General features: G+C 44.5%; 1 protein-coding gene across 1 annotated transcript in view; it reads right to left on the bottom strand.

The window, feature by feature from the left end:
* LOC126092286 (uncharacterized) overlaps positions 1 to 4,972 on the bottom strand; it is a 144,871-nt gene extending 139,899 nt beyond the window's left edge. Inside the window, exon 1 of the mRNA XM_049907807.1 lies at positions 4,816 to 4,972. Coding sequence (XP_049763764.1) covers positions 4,816 to 4,972 — 157 coding nt within the window. The remainder of the gene's footprint in view (positions 1 to 4,815) is intronic.
* Between the last annotated feature and the right edge of the window lie 14,401 nt (positions 4,973 to 19,373).

Below are 19,373 nucleotides of genomic sequence, written 5' to 3'. Positions count from 1 at the left end.
CGCATGGTGACCACGCAACCATCCTAACTGGTGTATGAATCACATGGATGTTGCAGATGTAACGCACACAAATATTGACGGCTAATTCTAACCATTTGACATCCACTGCTGCTCTAGATTTTTCCACGCATTTCGTTCCTCATTTGGATATTTTCTAATATCATCGGACAACCTTCCATTATTTATTTCATGTAACAAGATGTGGGCCTTCAGGCCCTCTCTTTTACATCTAACCAGAAATCCCTAGTGAGGGGCACACGAGTTATAAATAATAATAATAACTGAGATAGTAGCTGGTTAATTGCACTACAGTAATGTCAGTGTTTCTGACGCTGAGTTTGCAATTTTCTTGTAACGTTTTTATCGAATGCCAATAATGACTTACCAAGTGAAATGTATTATGGCACCAGGAAGGAATCATATCTGCAGAAGTTAACCAGTGACAGTGGAGAACGATAAATAATAGGGTAAGATTAGCAGATGAAATGGAAGACACAACAAAAAGTAGAGAAATAATAGGGTAAGATTAGCAGATGAAATGGAAGACACAACAAAAAGTAGAAATAGACATGGGTGTCGAAAACTTTGTTAGTGCCGACATTGTGACCGAGATGACGGTTAGCTGTTGAATGGAAAGAATACAGATACACCCACGATAACAGGAAAGGCTTTAATCTTTTCTTGAATGCACATTGATTTTGGACAAGACGTAAGTTGTTGTCCCAGAGTTGTACGACTCAAATGGAGGAGATGGAGAAATATTTAGCGTTATTCGTAAGTACATCCAAGGTGCTTGCACTGCAAATGGAAATGAAATGAGCGTTTGGCGTCATTGGCCGGGAGGCCCCTTACGGGGCAGGTCCGGCCGCCTTGGTGCAGGTCTTATTACATTCGACGCCACATTGGGCGACCTGCGCGCCGGATGGGGATGAAATGATGATGAAGACAACACAACACCAAGTCCCTGAGCGGAGAAAATCCTTGACCCAGCCGGGAATCGAACCCAGGCCCCTTAGGACGGCAGTCCATCACGCTGACCAATTTTTTAAAATCTCATTTTGTTCTATATTTTTCGTTGAATTTGTTCGTGGCGGATGTCCGATGACACTCGTTCATGTTGCTCGTTGATCCGTTTACTCAGTTTTTTTTATTACAGAGGGTTGCTAAACCCTCTGACCGAACACGCTGAGCTACCGTGCCGTCACCATTCAGCTATCGGGGCGGACGTGGGATGATGATATGAGAAGTGGGTTTATGAGCGCACCGAGACTAAGAAATCGACGATGAAAACAAAGCAAGTGAAAGTGATGCGGTCTGTTCGGTCTCATCCATCCTAATTGAGCCTAGGAAGGACGTCGCTGAGTCTTCTCGTATTTCGCGGAACCGCCGGCCACATGTCCCGCCCACATCTATTTCCATTACAGTAAAGATTTACGTCTTCCCTGATCCGTTTGTTTTCCTGCCTCCCCTCTCAACGTGCATCTCTCCCCTCTTTCGGGAGCAATCTTCAGTTTTCGAATGTTTATCGCATCAATAATTCCATGTCTCACTCCCATGAACCAAAACTTGTCATACGCAGTGTATTTATACTTCCCTCTGTAACACGTCAGTGGCAGGTTTTACAACCTCTATTAGTTCATGAAAGGCACGAACGCCGTTTTTTCTGTTTTTTTTTTTTTTTTTAAATTCTCGTTCGGTTGTTATACTTGACTGCCCAAAATACAAAAAGAAATCAACTGGGTCTATAACTTCAGTGTTAATTTGTAAAAATTTCTTTTCAGTGTATTGAAACATTTTAGTAACGGATTTGCTCTAAAGCTTTGTTTATTAAGTAATTCCACTCGTTGTCGAAATTCGTTTGCACTAGTGAGCAGTTAGTTGTAGTGCCTTGAATGTCCTTGCCTGGCTCCTCTTGCAATTTTGAATTTCTTGACGTATCGTCATGTGATATGCATCACAGTTATATAGTTTGAAATGATCGCCTTGTTTCTCAAGGGCTGTTAGCAGAGATTTTGTTCAAACTGAGGCAAAGCTTTCACAAACTCTATGAATCACAGACAAAGTGGTACAGTACTTCATTTTCATTGTTGTGTTCTATAATTTAGGTCACGATACCAACTACCGCTTCCACCACATTTTGTTTCCATAGTAGCGAAGCCGAAGCTTGTTTTACAGCTGAGTGCAATCAATATCGCCCAATTGCATGCCATGGCATTTAGTCTCAATCTTTTTCATGTAGTCCAAATTTTACAGTTTTCTCTTCCTAGTACAGTACCCTAACATCATATCTCAACTGTTCAAATAATGCATGACTTTTTTATGCCGAGAACAAGTACTGTGACAAGAGGAATCTGACTGTAGTCTGTTCTCGATCTGGGTGAAATCTATTAAACTTCCCGATGGAAAACTTTTAGTCTTTGTTCCATTAACACGTAGAAATTTGAAAGCAACAGTTTTCTCAATACTCATTTTTAAAAACATAGTTTATAGTTACAATATGTACTATAAATAATATTAAAAAACAAGCAAAGTAGTCCAGTAAAGTACCGATAGTAAATAAAGCTGTCATCAAACCAGAAGGTTAGTTCGGACATTTCGTGCTTTGCTAGTCATCGTCCTTTTGGAGGTTGTATGTCCGTCCCTTCCCTTCCTCCGAGCTTTGAAATGTCTAGTTATAGAGACAGGTACAGTTTAATGTGGACTCCGAACCGCGGTGCAACTCGGCATTTGTCACATTAATAAACTTTTCCAGAAATGAAAGAAGCGATAAGTGAGAGATAAAAATCCTAGGATTGAACGAGGATTCGACCTAAATGTAATTCGTAATATAGTGAATACGTCGTGAAAAATGAAAATTAGGTGTCAGAAACGGACACGAAACCGAATTTCCGACTAATTGCAAATTTCAACCATGTAGACAATTTGAGCGCTGCTTTATAATCGACCCAACATTCAGTGTCTCTTACATTTTCCTCCATTTTTTCCGAACAGGCAATAAAAGGAGCGGAAACAGGTAGTAAAACTGAAATTTTGAGTTAAATCTTGATAATGTGCCACACTGTTAAGGCGACAAATCGTCAAAAGCACGAAGTCTGTGTTTGGGTCCCAGTCTAGTCGGGAGTTCTGAAAGGATTTCACTGACAGTTTCATGTGACTGTATTTTTCTAAATATATTCAGCCAATAAATCACACCATTGTTAAAATACATTACTGGTTTCGTTTTCAGCACCAGATCGTATTACTGCCATAACCGTATACTAACAAATTATTGCCTTTTCAAAGACAAATGTGCACAAATAGTTTGCTAATACGTATACTGCCACGACAGTAATATGATCTGAATATAGTATGACGACCGAGACCGCTAATGCACCGCAATTATGGTGCAATTTCGTTGGTTGAGTAAACACAAAAAGAAAAAAAAAGTCATAGGTGTCTTCGCAATAATGTCATAATGTTGTGCTTGACAAATCGTTACACACCGATTCTATTCGTTTCATCTCTGAGAATTTAATTCAGTTACGCAATTCATGTTTCTGTCAAACATCATGGGTAAACCGATCGGATGTAACCCTAACAAAATGTTTCTAGTTCAATTGGATTCTTCATCTTCAGGCAAACGTTATTAGATTTCAAAGACTGGAGCACTTCTCTTGTGTTTGTCAGATTACAGTTTCGTGTATGGACTCTGCAACTGACAACTTCGGAAGGCAATTACCCCTTGACCGAACGAGCCCTCGAAGTGCTAATACTGTAATCGAAAATTAAGTCATTTCTTGTTTTATCCTCATTTAAAACGAGTTCCAGTTTGTTATTCGATTTGTACGCATTGTTTAAATCATCGTGGATAACGTTATGATCTTGCTTCCGTGCAGACAACAGAATACAGTAGTTCACATCTCCTAAATCAGCATCAATGTGGCAATGACAAACGCTCGGGAATTGTAGATTTCGCTTCAAACCTGCACTCTTTCTCTGTGATCTTTTCTACAATTACCATCATATTCTAATGAAGTGGCTCGTATACTGAGAACTCTTTCTGTTGCTCTTGTTATCAGCTATTAGTGTCCTCGGAATGGTACCCAAATAAAAAGATAGATCAGTAAGCTGACAATGATACGATCCGCATAGCATCCTAAACTTGCGTTAGGTGCGCTGCTGAAAATTGCAAGACGTTAAACAAAACCATTTGTGAGATTTTGCCCGCCGTCACAAATTAGAAAGACTGCAGTCTTGTTTGCATCTAATCGGTAACTAACATTTTACGAAACTTAACAGTGACACACACCACACTAAGCAAATACAGGTAGTAGGGCTATCTAGGAATAAATTTATGTTTCCCTAGTGACAACGTACTTTTGTTTCTCCATAAGATTCTTTCTCCCTCTCCACTCTGCCCGCGCTTGTTTTGGCTAGATGTTCCTTTTGTGGATGGCGTTTGGGTATACCTATTTCATATTGCCATAACATTTTGTTTTTTACTCTCTGTTGCCCCGACAACAGCGAAAAACTGTTCTCGATTCTGTTGCCGCTTTTCTGGTAGTACACAGAGACATTGTTGATATTCTGCTAAATGTACTATCGATCTCGGTGCAAATAGTTTTCTAAAAGTTCATCAGTTAAGTCACAGTAACTGTAACTGCTATTTTTTGTCATCGTTTTCATATTTCATCTAACGTGACAAACAACGGATATTTTAAAACGTTTGTTGCAGCAGTAGTAACATTGATTCGATCGAGAAGTGAAACTGGTGGCAGGTGCAGTATATACATGCATACAGATGAAACTGTTAACTGCGCAGTATTCGGTACTTACCACCGAATCCGCCAAACATTTTGCTGTGTGGGGTTAGATGCACGTACTGTACACTTCTGCAGAATGTCGCACTGGAACTGCGGCACTGCTCGGCCCGCCAACGAGTTCGCAGACAGAACTCGCGTTGCGCATGCGTGCTGCACAAACCTGACGTCATCACATTCCGCAAGGCACAGTGGCGCCTTTCTGTGGCCGTGACGGGCGTGCGGAAATGTGAACAGTGATGCTCTGTTGAAGGCTTTCGTTCACCGTTGTAAGGGGAGCCAGCACAAAGTGCGAGGGAAGAGCAGGAGTCTGCCCTTTAGTTTATCCCATTATGCAGTGGAACCCAGTGTTTGTAATGGAAGGCTCTGCGATTTACTACAGCCTTAATGAACTAGCAAGGGGAACAGTCGAGGTCTGTTACGGCGCACAATGGAACAAAATTACAGCACAAATTGAGCATTTCGTACCCTCTAAAGATTTGGATATGACGTTAATCCTATGCAGATTCGAAAACAACTGATGAAGTAAACAGAAAACTCTCACATCAGGGCGTAATTAATATGGACACCGTATCCAAAATACAATATACCGATACACTACCTGATCGAAAGTATCCGGACATCTGTCAGATGACATTAATATGGGGAGAGTTCACCCTTCGTCTTTATGGCGACTTGAACTCTACTGGAAACACTTTCAGTGAGGCGTTTGAATGTATGTGGAGGAATGGTAGCCCATTCTTCCCCAAGTGCCGAAACTGAAGAACGCAGTGATGGACTCTGGGGCATGGAGCAAATTTGAAATTCTAACTGTTCCTAAAGCTGTTCGGTTGGGTTCAAGTAGGGAATCTGAGCAGGCCAGTACATTTCAGGAACGCTTTTGTCCAAAAACCATACCCTCATAGACAATGTTTTATGCAGGCCAGGATCTAGGGGGGGAGACCGGGGTATCTGCCCCGGACGGCAAAATCAGGGGGCGGAAAATTCATACTTTTTTAAGAAAAAAACCTTGTTTCACAAAGCGCCTAGCATCCAGCACACGTTGGTCTATCGATTATTCATATGATATTGAGATGCATCCCAGTTGCTTTTTGAATACATTCTAAAGTTGCGCATAGTGTACGTGATGTCTCTGCCAAGGGAATCCCCGTCGCATCTAGATATAAAAAAACTTTCCCGTAGACTAGCAGGAGACGGGGCTAAGTGCTGAGTAGAGTAAGCCTGAGCGGGTGAATGCCAATCGCTGTTTGTTTATGTGGTTGATCGGGTGTACGAATGATCAGCGTTGTTATAATTATTAGTGAAATACATAGATTCAGACTACCAGAGTGGAAATAAACGGCTAGTGGAATAAAAGATAAGAAAGATTACATATTATCTTCTTGGTGTATCCAAGAAAACGAAATTTTGACAGAAAATTTTCGCCAGTTCGCTACACTACTAAGGACCAGTAGTACAGTTCCCGGTTAGCAGCCGATTGAAGTTCTATTCTCCGAATAACGTGGAAAACGCGTTGTACGAACACGTAATAACGCCTAACCGGAGAATAAACGCGGGATAACTGAACCAGTTATTCTGGCAGGGTTATTGAAGTGAGAATAAGTTTCGACAATGATAGGAATAATTACAGAATTAGTGATGGCAAGATTGTTTGTTAGAATGAGGAAGGGGAAGAAACGGTGACATCATACTAATTATATGGAAGGGTATAACGATTCCAAAGTTGTATAAAAATTTCGTACTTATACTTTTCGATCTCATGGTTGAGAAACTGGAGCATATGAATGAAATGTGAAACTATTTCCTAACGTAAAACTTTTTGTTTGTAGTAGGCCCAGTAGGCATTTGATATTGGACTTCATGAATTATATTCTGTCATGTTATTCATGAAAATGAGGTACATAAAAATGACCATTGGTGCCAAAATAGCATCGCTTATTTGGCGTACGTTACAACTGCTGCAAAATTAGAAAGGCCTGTGGGAAATGGGTAACAAACATGATGTTCATGATGCGTAATGACTGTGAACATTATCGATTCACACACACAATATTTATTTATACAAATTATACAGACAGATACAAGTTAAACACTTGGTGTCTCAGAGCACACTGCCCAAGGTCCAGAGACACTGTTTTGCAGCGATATTCTTGGGGATGGAAGTCCATAGAGCTGGTGTCCACGCAGGGCTGCCCCCCCCCCCCCCAAAGGCACGGAGTGCTGAAGTGTTGCGGTGTGATGCAGGTCGTCTCTGGAGATGCTGTCTAGCTCATACTCGTCTAGACGTCTTGCTCGGCACAGCGGTCTGCCTGTTCATGATGTCGGTGCTGGCTGAGTAGGTGGTACTGGGAGTGCCATCGTTAGGTCATCCACCAGTGGCTGTACATGAACCTGTGGTGGGGATGTAGGCTGATCCTATGTCTGGTTTTCTGTGCTGTGGTCTGGGGCTGACACATGTAGGATGCCATCCCTGGATAGCGTAGATAACAGTGGGGTTAGGGATGGCTCTGAGGATAGCCAACTTTGCTCATGTTTCATTGGTGCCCGTTGGGACTATCAACAGATGGGGTTTCACTAGGCATGGCCTACACCTAAACAGGACTGGGAAGGGAAGACTGGTACAACTGATTCATGAAAGTATAGGGGGTGGATCTCGGGCCACACTTGGTCAAATACCTGTTGTCATAGGTAAGAAAAGTAGGTCTTTTTTAGGATAAATCCAGACAACAGGTTCCCCTGCCTAAAGAGTATTACCAGCACTTTAAAAAATACTGAAACACTCACTCACAAGACAGATTTTAACCCCTCAAACATCACATATACCAGATGCAGAAGACAGCAAGATACCTTTCTCTCCTGTCCTACAAAGAAAATTGTTACAAACGTCTTTCCATGAACTTTGAAGGATGGTAACTACGACAACCACCTCTCCAAAAATAAACTTTCAATAGTCAAACAAATACAAACAAACATCAAACATGGTCAAATACCTGTTGTCATAGGTAGGAAAAGTAGGTCTTTTTTAGGATAAATCCAGACAACAGTTTCCCCTGCCTAAAGAGTATTTCCAGCACTTTAAAAAATACTGAAACAATCACTCAAAAGACAGATTTTAACACCTCAAACACCACATATACCAGATGTCACAAAGAAAAACAAACCATTGGAAAGAGTAACACGGTGCATTTCACAGACTTAACAATCGTCCATCAAAACATGCAATCAATAAAAAACAAAATACAACTATTAGAAGTTGAGCTCCAATCTTTGAACTGCACAGTAACTTGTATTACTGAGCACTGGTGTAGAGACACAGAAATCCAACATGTAGAATTATCATTGTATGAAAAGGCAAACTGTTACTGCAGAACTATTTCAAGGGGTGGAGGATCATGCATTTATATCAGAAAAGGAACACAGTTCAAATCAAGACATGATGTCTCTACCGTAAGTGAAGAGGAACACTTTGAAATATCAGCTATTGAATTAACAGGGCTTGATATCACCAAGAAATTAATCATTTTGTGTGTATATAGATCTCCCAGTGGTAGTGTGGACAATTTTTTCAATAACTTAACAAAAGTTCTAGGTAAAGTCACAAGTACAAACGTCAATATAATTCTCTGTGGGGACATTAACATCAACACTAACATCATAAATGAATCTAGCAGCACCTTCATAAACATCCTTCAAAGTTTTGGCTTGTCCCTATTGGTCAATAGTGCAACAAGGGTTACCACAATGACTTCATCAGTAATTGACCATGTGGCCACAAATATGAACAGGGAAAAATGTGATGTAGCTGTAAAAGATCTCGGACTATCAGACCATCTCTGTCAAATAACAACAGTAAAGTCAGATATCGAATCATTCCCTAAACTATGAGACTACAAACGAAATCTATCAGAAATCAAAATAAAAGATTTTTCAAAGGAACTAGAAAAACAAAGCTGGGATGAAGTATATAAGGAAACCAATGTGAATATGAAACCCTCTAAATTCTCCACATTGTTTAAATTGAACTTTGAAAAGGCATTTCCAAAAGTATGCATATCTATATCAACTCACAAAAAGAGATGGATAACAGCAGGTATGAAGAAGTTTTATAAAAAAGGAAATGGGGAGAGGCAAACAAATGCAGAATAACATACTGCTAAGGGAGGGGAATAAAGTAATAAATGATCCACAGCACTTAGCAAACTATGTAAATGAGCATTTTTCAAGTATTGCAGAGAAGTTACACCAAAAATTCCCCCAAACAAATATAACACCTGTAAATAATATTGCACTAAATACAATGCTGTTACTGCCAACCACAGAGAATGAAGTCAATAAAACAATTCAAAAACTAAAAAAATAAGAAGTCAGTAGGCTTAGATGAAGTACCAATGTGTGTACTGAAACAATGCAGAGGGATTATACAAGGCCCCTTAACAAATATAATAAATGTATCCTTCACATCAGGGACATTTCCAGAGCAGTTAAAACAGGCAAGAGTTGTACCTTTGCTTAAGAAAGGTAATGCAGAAGACAAAAAATTACTGGGCCCATTTCCCTGCTGTCAGCATTCTAAAAATAATAGAAGCAATTATGAAAGACAGATAATGAATTACCTGAATACAGCCATTTAAGCGAATCACAGTTTGGTTTCTGAAGTGGCAAAAATATGGAGTCAGCCATAGTAGAATTCACAAAAGCTGTACTTGATGATCTTGATAAAGATGAGTGAGTCACAGGCATATTTTTGGATCTTTCTAAGGCCTTCGATACAGTCGACCACAAGATTCTATTACATAAATTAGAAGCGTTAGGAATAAGAGGGGTAGCTAATGATGACTGGTTTCGATCATACCTAACAGATAGGGCACAAAGAGTAGAGATAACACATACTTCAAATAGATCCAAACATTTAGTAAAACACTTATCAGAACCAAAATACATTAATATAGGGGTTCTGCAAGGTAGCATATTAGGACCAATGCTGTTCCTGATGTACATCAATGACTTTCTCAGTAGCGTTACTCATGGTGAAAAAATCCTCTTTGCTGATGACAGCAATATTATAGTAACTGAGAAAACAAAAGACCTCCTTGCCGAGGAAGCAAATGAAACTCTCAAGGAAGTTTATGATTGGTCAATAAGTAATAAAGTGAATTTGAACATAAAGAAAACTAATGCCATGAATTTCAGTTTGAAGAGGAAAAATGACAATGTGAAATTAAATGTAGATGGCACCTCTATAGACTGTGTAACAAATGCAAAATTTCTAGAAATGAATATTGATTCTCAGTTGAAGTGGTGTAAACACACAAAGGTACTTGCAAAGAGAATGTCATCAGCATGTTATGCCCTTAGAATCCTATCATCAGTGTGTAACATGCAGTGTCTTTTAGTTACATATTATTCATATGTACTCTCAATTCTTAGCTATGGAATTCTTTTTTGGGGAACAAGTGCACAAAATGTAAACACAATTTACAAACTCCAGAAAAGAGCCATAAGAATAATAACCAAAAATACTAGTCGAGCACATTGTAAAGATCTGTTCAAAACACTGGGAATTTGAACTGCTCCATGTGAATACATTTACCAATCAGTTGAAAACATCAAAAATAACATTGGTAATTACTGCACAAACAGCTCTGTTCATGACCATGCAACAAGAGATAGACTCAACTTACATTTACCAAGAAAAAATGAACATAAAACACAAAACAGCATTTCCTACCAAGGAAGAAAACTGTACAATAAATTACCAAAAGAGATTAAAGAAATTGCCATAATACAGTTAACTAAAAATGCAGCTAAAAGTGCCTGTTATGCAATAGATTTTATACACTGAAGGTGAGGAGGATTACCGGATTGGTTGCACCAATAATCACACCCATTTAGCAATAGTCCATTTATTAACCTTAACACATACAAGGATCACAAAGAACTTAACTGAACAAGGCAGAACAGCCAAAGATAATGCTTAGAGTCCAAAGATGAATGTATAATCAGTCCTACATAACCCCTGCCCCTCCTCCCCCTTCTTGAGAGACCGGGGGGGAGTGACTATGACGTTAGCAGGGGTGGTCCGCGGGAGCCGGACCACGGTCAGCTCGACACTGTTGTTGGGGAGCTGTGTGGGTAGTAGATGTCATGAAGGAAGGTTCAGCCACTGAACCTGGAAGTCGTTGAAGCGAGCCGGGCGTCGTACTGGGCGTGCTGGTCGTGCGGTGACAGGTAGGCCGGCGGTTTGCGGGTGGAACGGAGTGATGATGACGATGTCTCCGGTGGGCGTGGCGAACACATGAAGCATGTCCAGGTCGACGTCGGGCGGGAGGGAAACACATTTCACCAGGTGGGAGGGAATGGCGGAGGTTGTGTCACGAGCACTGGATGAAGAGAAACACACGATGAACAGTGTATAATCATGCAGTATAATTGAGATGTCGTCGATTATGTCCGGGGGGACAGGCACAAACACCTCAAGCGAGAGCACGTTCAAGATGGGGGAGGCGTGAGAAACTTCGACAGGGCGAAGCAGGCGATAGTGGAGAGATCGAAGGGATCAGCGAAAGGCCCGGCAGCAAGGGCATGATCGTAGGTAAGCTCAATGTGGGGAGCATGTAGTCACTCAATGGAGTGCTTGAGACCGGAGTAGAGGGCGAGGTCAGAGGAGAGCTCAACGATTGGAGCTGGAAGTCACTCGATCGAATGTGTAAGTCCGACGTGGAGGGAGTGGTCGGAGTGTTGTGAGCCACGACAGTGAATGCCTTGGTCGTGGCCTTAAGGGGGGTAGAAGAAGGCTCGACATGAGCAGGCTTAAGTCTGTTGAGAGAGACTGTAACAGCTGAATCTTTCATCTGGTTGTCATAGGTGTTGGCTGAGCGCCGGAGAATTCGGTATGGGCTGGTATATGGAGGCCGGAGGGGAGCATGGACAGTGTCATCTCGGAGCATGACGTACTTGCAATTGTCCAGAGATTTTGGGACGTGAACCTTAGGGTGGGAATGGCTGGTGGGCAGAGGGATATGGAGGTTGATGAAGTGGCGTCTGACATGGTCCACGAAGGAAGGTAAGTCATACTGAGGGAGAGAAGCGGAAGGGCTCACAAGTTAGCCAGGGAGAACAATGTTCTGGCCGTATACGAACTCGGCTATTAAGCCTTTGAGGTCTTCCACGAATGCCAAGTGGCACAAGGGGAAGGGCCCCTATGCATAGGGAGTCGTGACATTGAAGAGCCACCTTGAAAGTGCGGTGCCAGCGCTCGACTAGCCCGTTACTTTGCGGGTGATATGCTGTGGTATGGATGAGCCGGATGCCACAAATGTTACAAATCCTGTTGAACAGGGCCGACTCAAATTGTCTGCCCTGGTCAGTTGTGATGATAGCTGGACATCCGAAACGCGATACCCATGACTCGACAAAAGCTTGAGCAACAGTTTCTGCCGTGATATTCGGGAGGGGGACAGCCTCGACCCAGCGAGTTGTTCGGTCGATAGACGAGAGAACATAATGAAAGCCATTAGAGGGGGAGAGAGGGGCGACAATGTCAATATGAATATGCTGGAAACGCCCAGGAGGGATCGAAAAGGCGCCGAGGGGGGGGGGGGTCAATAGTGCTTGTGTACTTTGCAGCATTGGCACGTGATGCAGGAGCGTGCCCATTGCTGGCAACCCTTGTTGACATTTCTCCACACAAAGCACTTCGCTACGAGGTGGGCGGACGCACGAACACCGGGATGGGCTAAATTATGGAATGCGTTGAAGACAGCTCGACGGAGCGTGGTTGGGATGAGAGGGCAAAATGTGCCCGTACTGTCATCACACCAGATCTGACCAGAAATGCCAGGGAAGGTGGTGTGGACGAAGTGTAGTGAAGAAATAGAGTCTGAAATCAGGTTTTGTGTTTCCTCGTCGGCAGGTTGGAGGTTAAGCAGTTCAGACAGGTCTAACAGCGAATGAACGGCGTCGACTCGTGAAAGGAAATCAGCAACTATATTGTCAGCACCCTTTATGTGTCTGACATCGGTGGTGAACTGAGATATGAAGTCCATGTATCTGAAGCGGCGAGGAGGCGGGTCAGCTGATGGGTTTGTAATGGCTGCAGCCAGGGGTTTGTGGTCCGTTACAACATAGAAAGGGAGTCCCTCAACATCAGTCTTAAAATGCTTAATCGCTTCGTAGACTGTGAGCAACTCCCTGTCAAACGTGGAATATTTCCGTTGTGCATTGGTGAGCTTGTGCGAGAAGAACTGCAGAGGAGAAGTTTGACTGTCGATTGTCTGGCTAAGGACAGCGCCGATGGCAGTATCGCTAGCATATGTGGTGATGAGAAGCTTCGCATTTGGGTGAGGATGCGCGATGGTGCAAGCCTCGGCAAGAAGATTTTTGAGGGCAGTGAAAGAGTCAATCATAGCAGGGGTGCACGGAATGGGCCGAGATCCAGAAGTGTTGGTGCCCGCCAAGGCGGCCACCAGTGGAGCCTGAATCTCCGCAGCCCAAGGTAGATGTCAGTGATAAAAATTAACAGTCCCCAGAAAGCGCCGGAGCTCTTTGAATCATGAAGGTTTGGGTAGCTTTAGTATTGTTCATACTTTTTCAGGGGGTGGTGAAATGCCGTCAGCAGAGACCCAAAAACCAAGAAAGGTGACAGCGGGTTGATATAGCTGCAATTTGTCCTGGTTGGTCTCAAAGCCTGCTGCCGCGAGAGTGTTCATAACAGTTTGCACATGTCGAATGTTGTCCTTGACGGAGGAGCTGAACACAAGAATGTCATCAAGATATGCAAAGCAGAATTTTAGGTCGAATAGCACTTCGTTGATGAAGTGTTGCCAGGTCTGGGTTGCGTTTTTCAGACCGATGGGCACGAATCGAATCTGATATAACCCAATCGGGGTGGTGATTGCTGTCTTCTCGATATCTTCAGGTGTCATGGGGATCTGGTGGTAGGCCTGTTTGCAATCAGTGACAGAGAACGTGGTCACACCTGTGGGGGATCTGGTAAAGTCGGCAATATTGGGTATAGGGTAGGTGTCCATAATTGTTTGTGCGTTTAGTCGACGGTAGTCTCCGCACATACGCCAGGACCCGTCTTTCTTGGGTGTCATATGTATGAGCGTAGACCAGCTACTGGCAGAGGGTTCATGACGCCAGAGCTTAGTTGTTCAGAAATCTGATTTTTAAGGTCTGAGAGGCGCTCGGGACAAAGTCGAGGTGGTTTACCGTAGATCAGGGGACCTGGCGTGAGGCGAAGCTTGTGAACCGTGCCGTTGGTGACGACGGAAATGTTGCCGGCGGCACGGGAGGCGGTTTGTTTACAATGTGTGGTGGGCGTGGCAGGCGAGGCGTGGTCGTGTATTCAGAGCCACTCGGCGGATCCGACGGGAGCCCAGGCAGTGAAGTGTCCCAGGAGTCAACGGGACAAGATGGCCGCCAGCCCGAAGCAATGGCACCGTGGTCGGGTGAGCTCGGTAGAGCTTGTGAGCCGTTAGTGAGTCCATTGTCCGAGGGTGCGGTCTGTGGCAGCACGGTCGTGGGCGAAATACTTGGTGCGAGTGCACTGTTTATATTGTCAGTGGCGGTCGCACGGCGGCGCGGAGCCGAAGTTGCATAGTTTGAGGTGCTGTTGCGAGGGGTGGGGTAGGAGCCGTCAGGTCAGGAATACGTGACGCTCGTTGCGCATGCGCACTTGCATCTGGCCGAGTGTCAAACGCTGCCGTGTTAGGAGGGTGTGGCCCTGCGGAACTGTCAGTACACGTTATGGCAGTCTTGATAGCACAGTTGCGAGGGGTAGCGGGAAGTAAACACATGGAGGCTCAATTGCTGGGATTGCAAGCAGATTCGGCGCACTTACTGACCTTGCTTTGTCCTTGCTGTAGTGTCTGTAATTCCTCTGCTGCATCAGAGAGATGGAGCTGTGTTTCATAGAGCCGGAGGGAGAGCTCGAAGTTTTCCTTGCGTAGGCGAGCGGCATGTTCAAGCTCAAGCTCGACAAGGCATTTGTGCGTGGTTTCTTGTAACGTCGTCGACAGAGACGAGCATGTACAGGGGAAGTGAGTTTTGGACAGATGATGAAACACATTGTTTCGTACTAGGTCCGGTGAAAGTTTGTGGTGTCTCAAGAAGTCAACGCCTAGTATAGGTTCGTCAATTTTGCACACTAAAAAAGTCCACTCGAGTTTGCAGTTTGCAGAGAGTGAGACGACGTGGGAAGTTGAACCCGAGCATTGTAGTTTAGTTGAATTCACGGCTTGCAGTGAAGTATGATGAGGGCAGATGTTCTACAACGCTAAGGACTTAGGCAGCAGCGAAACATCCGCGCCTGTGTCAACTAGGAAAAGGTATCCCGATGAAATGTCTTTAATGTAAAGTCGTCTGCAATTATCCGGTCGTTCCTGGACAGAATGGAGCACTGGGGGGTGCCTGTCATATTGTGCGCAGGAGGCGGCACCCGGACCTACCTGCAATTGGCGTTTGGGAAGTAGGAGGGTGGTCCGCAGTTCTGTGCCGCCTCACCAAACTGTGTGTGGAAGTAAAAGTACGGGTAGTGCAGTTGCATTTCCTGCAAAAAGTTCGTTGCCATTGGTGGTGGCCAAGGTTCAGTGGCCACAGCAGTTTCGGTTGCAGGAGGGGCATGACCGTGGGCGGAGCCGGTGACGTCCCAGTTGCTTGTTTTCTGCTTCCCGGAGCGAGCGGAACGGTCGGCACAGTACAGCCCTGGCCATGTCCGGCTGCAGGGCGATGAGCCTGAACCTGAGACTTGTCAGGTAGGCAGTGGCTGACGAAACAGGGCAGTGATGCATCGTGTAGCTTGTCAGCAATTGTCATTCTTTGCTCAACAGGTTCAGGAGAGCTTTGAGCCAGAGCAAAGCGGATGTGAGGAGATAGTTTATCTGACCAGATGGAGAGGAGAGCTGTGTCAGAGAATAGATCGGTGCTGACCAGGGCGCGTAGCCATCTCCAGAGCTGGGAAGGTTTGTCATTGCCTAGTTGCTCGACGTGGAGTACTTGCTGTATTGCTGCCTCAGTTGAGCGTGCAAGCCAACGTAGAACTGTCTTTTTGGCTAGAGTGTACTGGGTAGATGAGTCTGGGGCATCGACCAGGTCAACAATCAAGTCCTCCTGGTCGTGCAGGTGGTGATGAGGCACAGAAACGTGGTTGACTCGTCGAGTTTGTAATGGTCGAACACTTCGTCCACAATTTTGAACCAAGTTGTTGCTCTGTCGGGATTAAACGGCGGCAGCATCAGTAAGTGTTGTAGAATGTTCGGAAGAACAGGTTGAGTTGAGTTTGTCGGGGCACTGCCTGAATTGAGCTGTTGTTGCTATAGTATTCCAGGAGAGTGTGCCTCCAGGAGATGTGGCAATGACGGCTGTTCGGGTGGCAGCGTGAAGGTGACACGTAGTGGTTGAGCACGATCCATTGCGACGCGGAAGGCCGATGTGGGTGAGACACCGTAATGTGTTGACTGCGGTTGCGGAAGCTCAACACATTGCAGATGTATTCGGATTGACGTGTCACGGCAGACCAACGTGGATGAGCCACCGAGATGTGCCGAGAACAGTAGCGGAAGCTCGACTGGAGCTGGCGCGGGGGCGACAGGTGAGAAAAAGTTCAAAGTTTGAGAACGCCTGTTACTCCGCAGAAAGCTCGACGTATGATCAGAGCCGGGGCCACCTGTATTGCAGGGAGGCTGTGGAGGTGTGGGCTGTTGAGAAGCACAGTGTGGGACGAGGTGAATATTGTGGCACAAACCACAGAGGCATAGCAGTGGGATGGAGGTGGAGGTCAGGCACAGATAACAAGTTATTGTTCCTGTTGCAGCCCGAGGTATCAAAGTAGGAAGGCATGTGCTGCTGCTGAACTGAGGCAGGCGCAGATGTGGTCGGATGCTGAGGAGGTAGACTTGTGAACGAAGCAGTTCCGGCCATGTGGCAGGTATCCGCGTGGTACTGCGCGGATTGCAGCATGGCAAATCGTTGTCCTGGCGGTAGTAGGTTGTCCGACGAAGTATTTGCAGAAATCAGCATTGGTCCTGCAATGCACAGAGATCCGTAAGAGGTAACTGCACAGTCGATGACGGAGGGCACATGTGGTGGGAACAAAGGCATTTGATAGCCAGAGTCATGCACACTCCTAACCTCACTTATTGTTGCAGGCTCGAAAACGTCCGGTGAAATCGGTGGAATCATCGAGTGAGAGGCATCGTGTTGCAGTCCTGGTGTGTGTACATCACCTGCAACACAATGCATATCGATCACAAAATCCGGCATTAGGCACTGGGCCAAAGTCATTGTTCAAATGCTGTGTTGATGTAATACACGCAAAAATAACTGATGCGGAGGTCGCGGACACAGTAAAACGGCGAAAACAGAAGACGTTACAACTCGGGGTCACCAGTGAGGAGGATTACCAGGTTGGTTGCACCAATAATCACACCCATTTAGCAATATTTCATTTATTAACCTTAACACATACAAGGATCACAAAGAACTGAACTGAACATGACGGAACAGCCAATGATAATGCTTAGAGTCCAAAGATGAATGCGTATCTATGTTGATGTTGATTTCATCGGCGCCACAAAGGATTACTTAGCTAAAACAGAGTACGGGTTTGATAAAAAATGTTATACAAATAAATAATAATAATAATAATGATTATAAAATATCCAACATTCCACATAACACCTTCACTTTATGTTTTTTTCCTTCTTTTTTTCCTTTCTAGAAATACTTACCCCGAAGCTATGCATAGCACAATACTAACACCTCTTCCTCTTTCTGAGCTCAACATCTCACTCATTATGGAGAGATGCTGACTCAGTTTTTCAGGATAGCAAATGGGAAGTTGCAGTACAGAAAACGTCCCCAGTGTGTGTGTGTGTGTGTGTGTGTGTGTGTGTGTGTGTGTGTGTGTGTGTGTGTGTGTAGTGAGTAAAGTGTTATGGAACAATGTGTGTATAGTGTGTGCAGTGACTGATAGTGAGATATGAGTGAACAATGTGGCATTACATTATTTAATAAGTTATTTGTAAAAAAAAGGTATTGTATATCAGGAATAAATCTAATGACTGTCTCTGACTAGAAGTCTGTAAATATATATGTATATGAATTAGCTTATTTTAAATTGATCTAAACCTACTACTACAGTGCAGCTGTATCAATTGACTGTGGTATCGGTGTGGAGTGGCACAATGATTGCGACACTATGCTGTTGCTGAACTGTCTGTTTTCAAATGCGGCAAATACCACAATCATTGTGTCATGTAGAGAAGGTAGTGCTTGAAATCGACTGTGATGGAAAAGGGGGTTGTGTCATGGCATGAGGTCAAAGGGGCAGTATTGTTCACCGGTGTCTCCACCAAAGTCCAGTCTACTGACAGACACAGTGGGGGGTTTGCCTGCTAGGGTGATTCCAAATATGTTGGGTCCCCATCTTAGTACTTCATATGTTCCACTGAATGCTGGGTGCAGTGCTGGCTTGATGGCGTCTGCAAGTCTGCAGGATTTTGTGCACAAATAGAGTGGGTGTTGTGTGGTGCAATGGCAGTGGGATTTCGATGCTGCGTATCCTTCCTCTGACCCATTGTACGAGGTCTGGGAGGTCCTCTTTGCCTTCATTCATTGTCTGTGTGACAAATTCCGCCAGAAGGCTAATCGCTTCATTGTAGAGGATCTCCGTTAGCGAGGCTTCGAGGTCCTCTTTGTGGGCCGTTCTGATACCCAGGAGCACACAGGGCAGGGCCTCTGACCATTCGTTATCAAGGCACACCAGTGCTGTTGTCAGCATGCGGTGCCACAATTCCACTAGGCCATTTGACTGTGGATGGTAAGCTGTGGTATGGAATCAGTGGCAGCCACAGAGGTGGCACAGTTCCATAAACAGGATTGATTTGAATTGTCTGCCCTGATCAGTTGTTAGCAACTCAGGGCAGCCAAATCTCGCTATCCATAGGTTGATGAACGATCTCGCTCATCTCCACTGGTTTGTCCCTGTGGGGAGTGGCCTCCACCCACTGAGTCGGTCGGTTGATGACCTATAGGATATAAGGAAATCCATTAGATTCAGGTAGTAAAACTATATGTGGATGGCCAAAACAGCCCTTCAGGACAGGGAAGCTCCCTAATGGCAACTGGTTGTGTCATCCCGTCATTGCCCTCTGGCAAGGAATGCACACTTGTATCTGAGTGACACAATCTCTCTTCATATTTGGCCACACATAATACTCCAACAGTAGTTTTGTGTTGGGGCGCACTCTGGGGTGAGCTAAGTTATGGAGCAAGTCAAATATTGTTTGGCAGTAGTTGGCAGGGACGAAAGGTCATTGCCTCCCTGTTGATGCGTCACACCAAACCAGCTTGTTGGTTCCGGGGCCTGACATTCTCGTAGTTATAATCCCATGTCACCACCTGATAAGAAACGTTCCAGGTCTGTATCTGTTGCCTGTGCGTTCACGAGTTTATCAAAATCCAGTTGAGTGGTCACGGCCACTAAGCGGGACAGGTAGTCCACAACCATATTATCTGCTCCTTACACATGGCGACCATCTGTTGTGAACTGTGAGATGTGGTCCAAATGCC

This window comes from Schistocerca cancellata, chromosome 1 (assembly GCF_023864275.1).
Source record: "Schistocerca cancellata isolate TAMUIC-IGC-003103 chromosome 1, iqSchCanc2.1, whole genome shotgun sequence".
Lineage (NCBI taxonomy): Eukaryota > Metazoa > Arthropoda > Insecta > Orthoptera > Acrididae > Schistocerca > Schistocerca cancellata.
This window is presented reverse-complemented; position numbering and strand designations above follow the sequence as displayed.